This window comes from Mirounga angustirostris, unplaced genomic scaffold, assembly GCF_029215605.1.
Source record: "Mirounga angustirostris isolate CCGP_5_RB_7025 unplaced genomic scaffold, mMirAng1.0.hap1 SCAF_14, whole genome shotgun sequence".
NCBI classification, from domain to species: Eukaryota; Metazoa; Chordata; class Mammalia; order Carnivora; family Phocidae; genus Mirounga; species Mirounga angustirostris.
The window spans coordinates 61,989,747-62,002,697 of NW_026991722.1; the positions used below are offsets into that span (position 1 = coordinate 61,989,747).

The 12,951-nt window shown below is 42.4% G+C and overlaps 1 protein-coding gene across 4 annotated transcripts in view; it reads right to left on the reverse strand.

The window, feature by feature from the left end:
• Positions 1–12,951, reverse strand: part of GNAL (G protein subunit alpha L) — a 149,183-nt gene that overhangs the window by 47,038 nt on the left and 89,194 nt on the right. For all 4 annotated transcript variants that reach the window (XM_054510376.2, XM_064577997.1, XM_045887098.3 and 1 more), the window contains one exon: positions 1,742–1,839. In XM_054510376.2, coding sequence (XP_054366351.1) covers positions 1,742–1,839 — 98 coding nt within the window. The remainder of the gene's footprint in view (positions 1–1,741; positions 1,840–12,951) is intronic.

A 12,951-nucleotide genomic window follows, 5' to 3' on the forward strand; every position in this document is an offset into this window, starting at 1 on the left:
GGACTGGGGGGAGGATGAGCCAGCTCTTGGTCACCATAAGAAGGAGGTTAAGCGAATCTTAACATCATCACTCCTCCCCCATCTCAACCCCGAGATCCTCCCCTCTCCTCTGAAGGACTCCCTCTCTGCCTACTTCTTGGATATGGTTTTAGGCTCCTCCTCCTGAAACCAGCCTCTGGGGATTGAATTTCCTTGTCCAGGACCCTGTCCTCTATATATTCTGCCGGTCTCGATTCTGAGCTCCAGGCTCTACAACCAGCTGTCTGCTTCATCTCTCCCCTTGGGAGTCCCCTCAGGTATCTCCAACCTAACTTCTCCAAACCGGGGCTTGATATTGTCCCCCGTCCTCCCATACACAACATCTTCCAGGTTCCTCCCTCTCAATAAATGGCACCGTGACCTTCCCTGTTGTCCTCCTTGATCCCCACTTTCTTCTGCCCCCGGCATTCTGATTCACCACCTCGTTCTGCCCCTTTGGGTCCCAGGGCTCACCTCCATGGCTGCACCTGACCCGAGCCATCCTGCTCGGGTCCTTGTTCCCTTCTTCTAATACTCCACAAAGCAGCCACAGTGACCCCAACAATCTCACTCATGGAACCGATGGTCACTCACTGCATTTGGAAGAAACCCAAGGTCCTTGGCAGGACCTTTGGCAATTGGGAGGGTCTGGCCTCACTGACCTCTCTCATGTGTTTGAGAGTTGGCCACTCTTCCCTTACCCATCTGTCCCCAGGCTGGCTTCCTGTCACTGCCTGGGACACGCACAGGACCCTGTCCTCGGGCCCTTGTCATTGGCTTCTCTCGGTGCCTGTCACGAGGGGATGGTGCCTGAACTCTGGGTAAGGAGGGGCTGGGGAGGACGCACAGCTACCCTGTCCTTGAAATCAGTATTCACAGTGTAGCTCCAGCAGGGGGTTCCAACTACTGTGAATTCCCAGATTGTATGCTTATGGAATCTCTTCCACAGGTATGAATTTTTAGAGTTTACAGACCTAAAATGTAAAAGCGCTCATTTCTTGCTGTCCCAAGTGTTATATAAAACAACTTTAAATACAGTTTTTGTTATCAAAATAGCAAACATATCTAGAAGTTCTTGATTAACATTCTTCTTGGGCCCACTATTGTCTAATGGTTATAGAATGAATCTAAAATAGCAAAAGAAAATAGGAAAATGAGCATTTCAGGGAAAAACAATGAGCCAGCCTAGGCACCAGAGTCCTTTCCTTATTTCATATTTCTCATTGCATTTTTTCATCAAGGCTTTACTTATTCTATTAATTACCATCCACTTTCAAGGTTCTAGTCTACTTCTAACATGTATAGGATGATCGCTTATTTAAGTAAGAGCTTGGGTTCAATTGCAGATGTGGATATTATTTTAAAATTTAATTTGGGGGCCCTGTTCCAAAGTGAAAATATAATAACGAATATCTAAGTACATTCTAATTTACAGATATGCCTGTAATTTTATAGAAAGCAAAAAGACGAACAGAACTGAAATCAAGGGTCTGGGTAAAATGAATACACCTGCTTCTGGTTCTTCCTTGAAACACTGATTCCCATTGGAGTTTCAGTTTTCCATCTGCCAAACCCGTGCCCTTTTAAAAGTTGATTTCTGTAGTAAGATGTTAATGCTTTGTTCCTTGCACTCAAGAGACTTCAGTGACCTTGGGAGGGCAGCATAACCGAGGGCGAAAGGGTAGCTTCAGAGAGGCCTGGCCATGCTCAGAAGCTGACTTACTATTGTGCGCAGTCAATCAGCTGGTACTCGTTGGACCTCTCAAAGCACGCCTTCACGCCTTCATCATCCCAGAGCTTCTTCACATGATCGAAGAATTCCTAGCATTTGAAAAAGTTCGAAATAAGGAAGCACAAGTGTTACAATCTCTTGAAAAGTTAAAAGTAAAAAGAAACTGCCAAAAAATTTTTTGCAGGTAGCGCATGAATTATTCTCCTTGTAGGAATCGACTTCACACACAGGAAAACTCATAGGACTCGAGAGCGGCCTGATCAGAAATGGATGCATCTGTGTTATCGTTGCTCGATTCAACCTGTCAAACATTCTTGTCCTTCCAGAAAGTTCCCCCAAATTAAAATTATGAGTCAAAATAATTTTGTGGCATTCATCAGCTATATATACAACAGCTATTTTAACAAAAATTTTAAAGTTCTTCGTACTCAGTCACCTGCCTAGTGGTACTTGTCACTTCATCAGCGAAAAGTGTGCCTATTCCAATGGTAAGTTCTGTTTTAGCTGTTGTCTTTTAAAGTTTCCGTGAGCCATGATTATGAATAGCCATGATTGAGCAGATGGGTTAAATTCGGCCCAGAAGCATTAGGTACATCAGAAGTAAACCTTGAAAATTTCACCCTTTGGGGATACTAAGTCGCTGTTTTCTGGCATTTTCTAACACTATGAGTTACATGTGAACTGTGATTTTTGGTTCCCTCAAGCCCATGTGGGCGCAGAGCTTAATTTCATCCATTATGGCAAGCAGCACCCTCCGAACCAAGAACTCTCCTTCTCTCAAAGTAAGAGGTGGCTTTATGAATTCATATTTCCAAAATTACCCAAATTAAATTAACAGTGGTATGGAAGCAAATGACAACACATCAGCTGCTAAATATAAAAGAAGTTACGTAAATTTTCACAAACCCGTTCATTAGAATATTTATATCCCTTCCCACATTAGTCATCTGCCCTCGCAGCAGCCCCAGGAAGCACCCAGTCCCATCTCTGATCTGCACCAAAGGGTCTGGGGCTTCTGACACCTCATGTCCATAGATTTTTTGGAGAAAAAAAAATAAAGGGCTGATTCTTTTCTTGAAGATTCACAAGTCCATACAAGGGTGGACCTGAGTACTGAGGGGGCCCTCTTTGAAAAAAGAAACATAAAATCACAAGTACACAATTAGGTACAAAACCTTAGAAGGGGCAGGAGGGGTGAGGGGCCATGAGGCTCTGACATCCTAGGATCAGGGATAATCTTTATTTTATTTATTTATTTTTTTAAAGATTTTATTTATTTATTTGAGACAGAGAGAATGAGAGACAGAGAGCATGAGAGGGAGGAGGGTCAGAGGGAGAAGCAGACTCTGCCGAGCAGGGAGCCCGATGCGGGACTCGATCCCGGGACTCCAGGATCATGACCTGAGCCGAAGGCAGTCGCTTAACCAACTGAGCCACCCAGGCGCCCAGGGATAATCTTTAAAGGTCTGCCACGTCTCTATACCTATCGTGTGTCTGGCTGCTCATTGTCATCAACAAATCCAAACTACCCACAGGTGACAACGAAGGGGAAATCTCCATATGAAGGAGAGGAGCTGAACCTCTCAGTTTTTGTCTCCCTAGATTTATGGCTCCTTCTGGAATCTCCCACTACTGCTCTTGACACTCCAGTGAGGGAGTTTTTATAGGCTTCCTCAAAAATTTTTTTCTTCTAAGAGCCATATGAAGACAGACAGACAGACAGACAGACACACACACACACACACACACACACACACACCCCCAAACGAAAAATACTCTACTTTCTATTGTCGAGATGGTCTTGAAAGACAATGTTAACCTCTGTGTCATGGTGATATTTGGAATCGAGCCCCATATCTCTCCTCTCCTGCAAACCCCCAGTGTAGTAGTTTCTTGAATAAAGTTCCTTACTGTCTTTATCAGGTGTCTGAATCATTTTTTTCTTCAGCAGGCTGAGCTGAAGCCTCTGAGACAGAATTATAGAGGAGTGCTTGAATCAAGAACCAAGATGCATGATTTCTGGGGTCCGTGTTGAAAGCAGTAGTAAAACAGGAATTGTGGGCACTGTGTTTTTAAAGCAGATGCTTTGGACGACACCAAAGGAACATAAAAGCAGCAACAATCTCTGCTTCGGCTTTGTGGTTGGTGAACAAAGACATTGGACTAGAATATAGCTAGGTCTCCAGGATTCTCCATGTTTACTTTTTAAGGGGTTCTAACAACCTCATGGAAAATTTCAGAGCTGCTACTGCCGTTGCTTCTGCCTTTTATTAGAGAAAAATGCAAACTTACAAAAGCAGAGAGAATTCCCCAGGCCACTCATTACTCAGCCTCTGTGTTTACCAACACATGGCCAATTCTCTCTCTCTCTTTTTTAATAACTCATGCCTTTCCCCACATTTGTTATTTTGCAGCTAATCTCTTATGCCATGTAATTTTATTTCAACATTACTTCTGAAAGATAAAGGCTCTTAAAAGTCATAGCCAAAACACCACTATCTCAACTAAAAATATAACAACAAATAAGTCAGCCAATGCAGCCTCTCTAGCTGTACTTAACCGGTTGTCCAGAGCCAGGCTAGAATTCTCATGCATTCGTGAAACCAGCTGGGAAATAAACCTGAGGAGTAATTTTGGTATGCCTCTATTAGCAGCTAAGATGAATAATATCAAATAAAACTAATTTCAGTGTTGTGTGTGTGTGTGTGTGTGACTGAAAATAAAAAAAAGATGATTCACAGAGAAATGTAACCTGCTTTTGACAACTGAGAATATGTAGAAATTGAGAGTATAAAAAGAAAATCACTGATATTTAACTTTTTTGGTATTACTGAATGAGAATCGCCTTGTGATCTTCATGTATTTAGCAACTGAAATATGCAAACATTTGTTACTCTTATTTAAAGGGCCTTGACACGCTATGAATTGTGTAAGAGTGATCAATCACAGACCTGTACCCCTGAAACAAATGATACGTTATATATATATATATATAACATATAAAAAAACCCCAGATATACTATATATACCTTTATTAAAAAAATAAAGGGCTTTGACATAGCACAACCTACAAGCTTACCGAGTCACTGAGTTGTATAGCTGAAACTAATGTCATATTGTGTTCAGCTCTCTCAAATTAAAAAAAAAAAACCAAAAAAACCAAGGGAGTTTGAGTTGTGTTATAGAAAGTAAAAATGATAATGATACCAAATTTAAACTTACTTTTAAAAAAGGCGAGGCTTTAACATTTTCACAGCATCATTCTGATTTTTCAAATCAAAATTTAAATTAAAATAAAAAAATGCAAATATCTAACTCCTCCATTTCATGTTACAGCATTTTCCTTCTGGTACTGCAGTCTACCTTTCCCTTTCCACACGAAGTACAAAGCTAACCTGGGATTCTCAGGTGAGTAACAAGTTTTTTCTTTTTCTTTTAAATTCCTCATAACTGCTCTGAAATGGAAATCATATGACAATAGGAAATGTTAAGAATGCAAATTCTTGCATGAGATCCCTGCTGATGGAACTTTTTGGTTACACTAACAGCCGGGATCTATTTTTCATTTTTGAAATAAGAACCCAAAGGGTATTTCTTGTCTCTGGAAGGGAATGCTGTGAGGTGGTTTGGAGTCAACGCTCTGGCTACGCACGCAGGTCTTGGGAAGAACTGCTTTCACACGCAGTGCGGGTGGAAACTGTCACTAGGTTGAGTGTAAAAACATTCTTCCTCATGCTCATTGCCCGATATTTCTTCTAAGGTGACTTATGGAAAATATCTCGAATTTTAGTATCAGGAGTACTTTTTTTTTGCATTTCTGAAGCAAACGCTTTTATATTTTACTGTTAATGTTTAATCTTCAGAGCCCTGTGGCTCTTCTACGTTTTCATTTACATCACTGAGTTGACTGCAGGAAAGCTTGGAAGTCCCGTTTTGGGGTCAGTCCTCATGTGTGTGTAGGGCTTGGCCTTACACTCTGGATGCTAACTTCACTTCTGGCCTCACATAACTTATCTCCTGTTCCTAATTCTGTTCTCCTGCATTTTCAGTTATTTTATTACCTTGTATTTTATAACTTTGTGAGCAGCACTAAATCCTTCCTGGAACAAGCCGAAGTATAAATAAATGTTTGATGGAACTTTTTATGAGAACATAGTGGATAACGTCCACCACCACAATCAAATAGACCTTAGAAACAGGCAGCTTCAGGTCAGAAGTCATTTATTTACATGGAATTTTCTAAAGCTCAAGTTTAGGTCTGATTCATTTAAAATACACACACTCAATTTTATCCCTCGGATAACAGAATGATCGAACAGGATTTGTCATTTGTTTTTTCAAATATCTGGTGGATATCAAGTCTGTGTGGGATCTATCATGCCTGCTGACACTGTGATTTTGTTATTCATAATCTCTGTCCATCCTCAAATCTAATTTAATACAGTATGTCTAAAATTCTATTTAGAAACAACTTTCAGAAACTGTTTAAAAAAAGAAACCCAAACATTAAAGTCATTAGCAGTCCCCTCGCCCATGTCTTTCCTCTGACCACCCTGGGCAACCCTCTTAGCAAGTAACTCATATAAAAAGAGGTCACGCCTACCATTTACTGAGCACCTCGTATGTTCCAGGCAATGTTCTAAGGGCCTTATGTACAAGGTCCCATCTGAGACAACCCTGCCTTGTAGGCGATTCAACTCCCATTTGACAGATGGCAGAACAAGTATGATTAAGGATACTTTATCCTTGCTCAAGCTCTCCTGGAAGGAAGTGGTCAAACTCTGAGGCCAGCTACCTTCCTCTTCCTTTCTCTTCCTGCTCCCTGCGCCCGGGAGACCAGGGAGGACAAAGGCAAATTTATAATATACCCCACACTTGCCTACTTTTTTCCCTTTAGGACAGCCTACTTTAACTATTCTTAGAATCATTTTTAACAGCTTTTGAGGTATACTATATATACCATAAAATTCACCCGTTTCTTCATTCAATCAGGCCACCACTGACACAAGCAAGTTTTAGAACACTTCATCATCTCCTTACCCAATTCTTTGGAGCTAAGCCCGGCCCCCAGCCCTGGTCTCAGACACAGTTAATCTTACTTCTGTCCCTACAGTTTTGCCTTTTCCAAGAAATTTCATATAAATGAAATCACCTTGTCTTTCGTGTCTGTCTTCTTTGATTTAGCATGGAATTTTTGAGTCATCCATTTTGTTATGTAAATGAGCAGTTTGTTCTTCTTAAAAAATTGCTGAGTTCTACTCTGCTGTGTGAATATACCCTGTTTTGTTTATTCATTCAGCAGCGGATGGACATTTGGGTTATTTTCAGTTCTCGACTGTCGTGAATAGTGCTGTTTGGAATATCTGTGTACCTGACTGGGTTGATTTTACCCAGGAGAGGAATTGCTGGATTATATGGGATGTGTTTAACTTTAAAAAACTGCTACACTGTTGGGGCGCCTAGGTGGCTCAGTCCTTAATAGTCTGCCTTCGGCTCGGGTCATGATCCCAGCGTCCTGGGATTGAGCCCCACATCGGGCTCCCTGCTCCGCAGACAGCCCACTTCTCCCTCTCCCACTCCCCCTGCTTGTGTTCCCTTTCTCACTGTGTCTCTCTCTGTCAAGTAAATAAATACAATCTTAAAAAACAAAAAACAAAAAACAAAAAACTGCTACACTGTTTTTCAAAGTGGCTATTCCCTTATACACTGTCAAGCGATCCGTGTCTAAGAATTCTAGTTACACCACATCCTCAATAGCTGGTTTTGTCCAGTCTTTTTAATTTGAATTACTCTGGTGGGTATGTAGTGGCATCTAATTATGGTTTTAGTTTGCATTTCCCTAATGACAATGAGTTTGAACATCTTTTCATGTGATCATTGGCTACTTGCATATCTTCTTAAGTGTCTGCCCAAATATTTTGCCCATTTATTTATTTATTTTTAAAGATTTTATTTATTTATTTAACAGAGAGAGACACACAGCGAGAGAGGGAACACAAGCAGGGGGTGGGAGAGGGAGAAGCAGGCTTCCCGCTGAGCAGGGAACCCGATGAGGGGCTCGATCCCAGGACTCTGGGATCATGACCTGAGCCGAAGGCAGACGCTTAACCATCTGAGCCACCCAGGCGCCCCTATTTTGCCCATTTTAAAAAAATTGGGTTGTATGTCTTCTTACTATTGAATTTTATTTCTCTTACAAGAATAAGACATTTGAAAAAATTGTCTGGGTTTAAGTCCTTTGTCAGCTACAGGTTTTGCAAATATTTCCTCCCAAACTGCAGCTTGCATTTTAATTTTCTTGAGCATCTTTTGATGAGCAAAGTTTTAAATTTTGCCGATGTCCAATTAATCAAATTTATCCATTTAGCATTATGCTTTTTTTGTGTTCTAAGAAATCTTTGCCTAACCCAAAGTAAAAAAAAAAATATTTCCCCCAAGTTTTCTTCTGAAAGTTTTACATTTATAGTTCTTACATTTAGGTCTATGATGATTTATCTCAGTTCATTTTTGAGTATGGTGTGAGGAATAGGTCAAGTTTCACTTTTTTTCCATACGGGTAACCAGCTTCCCCAGTGTATTTATTGCAGACTACCATTCCCCACTGAATTACCTTGGTACCTTTGTTGAAATAGACCATATACATGTGGGTCTATTCCTGGACACTGAGTTCTGTTTCATTGACCTGTATGTCTATTCTTCTGCCAACAACACACTGTCTTGATTTCTGTGGCCTCATAGTAAGTCTTAAAATTAGTAGTGTTAAGTCTTCCAACTTTGCTCCTCTTTTTCAATGTCATTTTGGCTGTTCTAGGTCTCTTGAATTTCCACATACGTTTTGGAATTGGGGCGCCTGGGTGGCTCAGTCGGTTGAGCGTCTGCCTTCAGCTCGGGTCATGATCCCGGGGTCCTGGGATCGAGCCCCACGTCGGGGCTTTCCCTGCTCAGTGGAGAGCCTGCTTCTCCCTCTCCCTCTGCCTACCGCTCTGCCTACTTGTGGTCTCTCTCTATCTCTCTGTCAAATAAATAAATAAAATCTTTAAAAAAAATAGAATTAGCTTGTCGATTTCTATGAGAAAGCCTGTTGATCTGAGATTGCACTGAATTTATAACTCACTGAAGGGAGAAGTGCCACCTTAACAATAATGAGCGTTCTAATCCATGAACATGATGTATTTATTTCTTTATATCTTATTTAAATCCTCTCAATAATACTTTGTAGTTTACTGTGTATAGACCTTTCATATCATCTGTTAAATTTTTTCCTCTGTAGATTTCTTGGATGTTATTTATTTTTCTTTTAAAGATTTTCTTTATTTATTTGAGAGAGAGTGAAAGCAAGAGAGATCACAGAGGGAGAAGCAGACTCGCCGCTAAGCGGAGAGCCTGATGCGGGGCTTGATCCCAAGACCTGAGATTGTGACCTGAGCTGAAGGCAGACGGCACCGACTGAGCCACCCAGGAGCCCCTTGGATGTCATTTTAAATGTACAGGTTTTTGAAGTTTCACTTTTGGATTTTTGTCGTTTCTAGTACATAGAAACACCATTGGTGTCTGTATTTGAGCTTGTGTCCTGTGACCTTGTTAATTTCACCTGTTAGTTCTAGAAGCTTTAAAGTGCAGCTGGGACAGAAACGGTTACCTGCATAGCTCTGGCCTCTCCCTCTTTCTCTTCTTAAACCATGGCCCATACGGCCTGGGCCAGAATCAGAATTCTCTGTGGTTCCAAGTACAGGGCTCTGAGCCAAAGGGACTTCACTGCCCACGGTGGCCAACTTTCATGGCTTTTGTTGCCTTTTTTTTTTTTTTTTTAAAGATTTTATTTATTTATTTGAGAGAGAGAGAATGAGAGAGAGAGAGCACATGAGAGGGGGGAGGGTCAGAGGACGAAGCAGACTCCCTGCCGAGCAGGGAGCCTGATGCGGGACTCGATCCCGGGACTCCAGGATCATGACCTGAGCTGAAGGCAGTCGCTTAACCAACTGAGACGCCCAGGCACCCGCTTTTGTTGCTTTTAAACACTTTTTTTTCTTCAAAAAAAGCTATACTAAGATTTGTCTAGCGATTCTATCTTTTATTTCCAAATTATAATGTTACAAAACAACCGTGGTATGTATAAAGTTTTAGTTACTCAGATCCATGAACCATAACAGAGAATTAAATAAATCGATCTTATAGTGATGAGAACATAATTTTCCTCAAGTAGTTTTCTTCCACAAACTTAATTTTTTAGCTTTTGATTTCTCCTTCACAGTACTCCCACACTTATGCCTAAGAATCTCTCTGTAAAATCTTCATTCTCTGAGAAAATTGTGCACTTGGAGAATGCCTAAGAGACTCATCAGAGAAACTTATTTGTGTGGGAACAGAAATAAAATAATTAGGTATTTTCATTAGGGGTAAGAGACTCAAAGAATCACGACTTCAGTCCTTGCTTCCAGACAATTCTCTATCAAGTTTTCTGACAAAAGTTCTCCTTGGAACATCAGGCATGAATTATATAACACTTTAAAGTATTATTCTTGGTCTTCTTAGTCACTCTGAATCCTTTGTGCTGAGAGGCAAAATGAAGTGAGGAACCCTCCTTTTTGGGAAGAAAGTTAGATTTAAAGGAAATGTCTTTAAAAGTGCATTTGCTATATTCCTACTGGTAACAATTATAGAATTAGATACACATTTCTTTGGGAAAATTCTAGCGTAAAACATACTAAATTTTAGTGTAAAACATCTGTCTAAGGAGAGATCATAAGATATTTATGGTTTGAGCATGGATTTTTGTATTTGAGTGCCTGGGTTCAAATCCTGACTGAGACTCAGTTTCCTCCTCTGCTCCACAGGGATATACCGGTTCTCCTGGGCAGAGGTTGGCCGGGCCAGATCAGTATCTGGCAAACAGGTGGAGGCAGGTGGCTGAGGAGGTGCACGTACGTGTGAGGGGGGAGGGCAGGAAGGACATGAAGAAAGGATGGCTGCACTGACAAGACCAGAAGCGGAATGGGGTGACGTGAGGGGGGCAAATTCGGACTCAGGACAGTCAAGAAGTCAAGAGTGTGATGACCAACAGTGTGAAGTGCTGACGAGCGGTGAGGGTCAGGGAGAGTCCTTTGGCTTTGGACACAGGATGGCACCCAGAACGCAGTGCTGTAGTTTTGGTAAAAATGTGGCAAGACCTGCCAGATTCCAACAGCCAAGAGAGAAACACATGGCGAGGACACAGAAGTCAAGTGTAGGCTCGAGAACTGAGTTCTAGAAACATCTACAGAACACTGGGTGCTGGATGTGGGGAAGAACGGCAGGAGAGGGATGAGCTCCGATCACCAGCACAAGGCAGGTTACGGTGTAGCTGTGCAAAGAACCAACAACGTGGGCAGTGCTTAACTTCCAACCGAGTGCTTCTGATTCCCGGATTTGCCCTAGGCTTTCAGACCCTGCAGGAAAGGCCCCCCGCGAATGTGGCTTGTCCAGATTTATGCACTTACCTCCCAGAGCCTTCTCTGGGAGGTAACAAACAGCCGGGGAGGGACTGAAGCTGGCTGAGTAAAACTGTGGCAGGTTACTAGAAGGAAGGGAAGAAAAGGGCGCAGAATACTTCCAGAATAACGTGTGCTACGACTTGGAAAATCTGCCTTAACGGCCGGGTGCCGTGAACTGAGCCTCTGCACAGGGAGAGGGGGGCCAGTGACCTCACGGGACCAACAGCTCTGCTCTGCAAGAGGTGCAGCCAGGAGCCATGATGTGGGGCAGCTACCTGTGTACCCACACCCTAAAATTAGCTGACGGTGCCCTCAGTGGGAAAGAACAGAATCACACGGAATTTTGTTCCATGAAACGTGGGACCCTGCAGCTCTGCGGCACCAAACCGGTGAGAGCCTTCTCTGGGAGGTAACAAACAGCTTCCAGAAAATTCGACACCTCGCACTGCATCAGAGGCATTGGGTGACTGAAATCTCTATGTAGATATAAAAGAAGAGCATTTCAAAGGCAACTGCTTGCTGAGCCCCTTGGCAATGCTGAAGCAGCTGCAACTCGGACAACAGACAACTGACATAAAAGGGAAAGAAAACTGTTCCAAACGCCAAACACCTCACAGTTCTATCCTTGCGCGCTTGTGCAAGAGAGTCTTGCAGATTTCTTCCAGTTCGGGGACTCTCTGATTTCAAGTTGTATATTTTCCCTCTTCCTTTTTATTTTGTATGCAACAGTTTTATTGAGATATAGTTCATATACCATACAATTCAACCATTTAAAGTTGTATAATTCAATGGTTCACAATTCAAAAAGTTGTGCAACCACGTCCACAATTGCTTCTGGAACATGACCCCTCCAAAGAAGCCCCATACTGTCAGCAGTCACCCCCCACCTTCCCCCCCTCCCAGCCTCTGGCAACCACCAATCTACTTTTCATCTCCTTGGATTTGCCTATTCTGGATATTTCATATACGTGGAATTGTATAAGACGTGACCTTTTGTGTCTGGCTTCTTTCACTCAGCATCATGTTTTCAGGTTCATTCATGTTATAGCACGAATCAGTGCTTCATTCCTTTTTATTGCCAAATAATATTCCACTGTGTGATGGATCACATTTTGTGTGTCCGTTCACCATCCGATGGATATTTGGGTTGTTTGCGCTCTTTGGCTCTGGTGAATAACGCTGCCACGAACATCCGTGTACGAGTTTTTGTGTGGATACATGTTTTGAATTCTCTTGGGCACCTACCTAGGAATGGGCTTCCTTTCTCTCCCCAGGGAAATAGCTGGAACTGTTCATAAGAGTTACTAGTTGGATTTCTGATTCTACACGTTTGTTTTCTTCATCTCAGCGTTTCATAACCTGAAGAAACACTCAGTTATGTGTCCTCACTGAGGCAGACGGTGCGGCAGATACTACAAAATGGTCAGTCTCGTCCAGCTTTTGAATGTAGTTCAGGTTTAAATTTGAACACAGACAGACCTGGCATTCTTGAATTCCTGACAATTGCAAAACAAGAAGGAAGTCTCAAAGATGAGCTGAGGGCCCAGCTCTTTCTGCGGGACCGGAACCCACCCATCTGTTCTTCTGCTCCTGCGGCCGGCAGGCCCCTCCTGAGCTCCTGTGGGGCCATGTTGTGTGGAAACGGGAGGCACAGGGAAGAGGCAGAGCCAGGTCTTTTCCTGTGGAGCTGACAGGGACCAAGTGAGTGTCTGGAAGGAGAGGTGTCTGGGG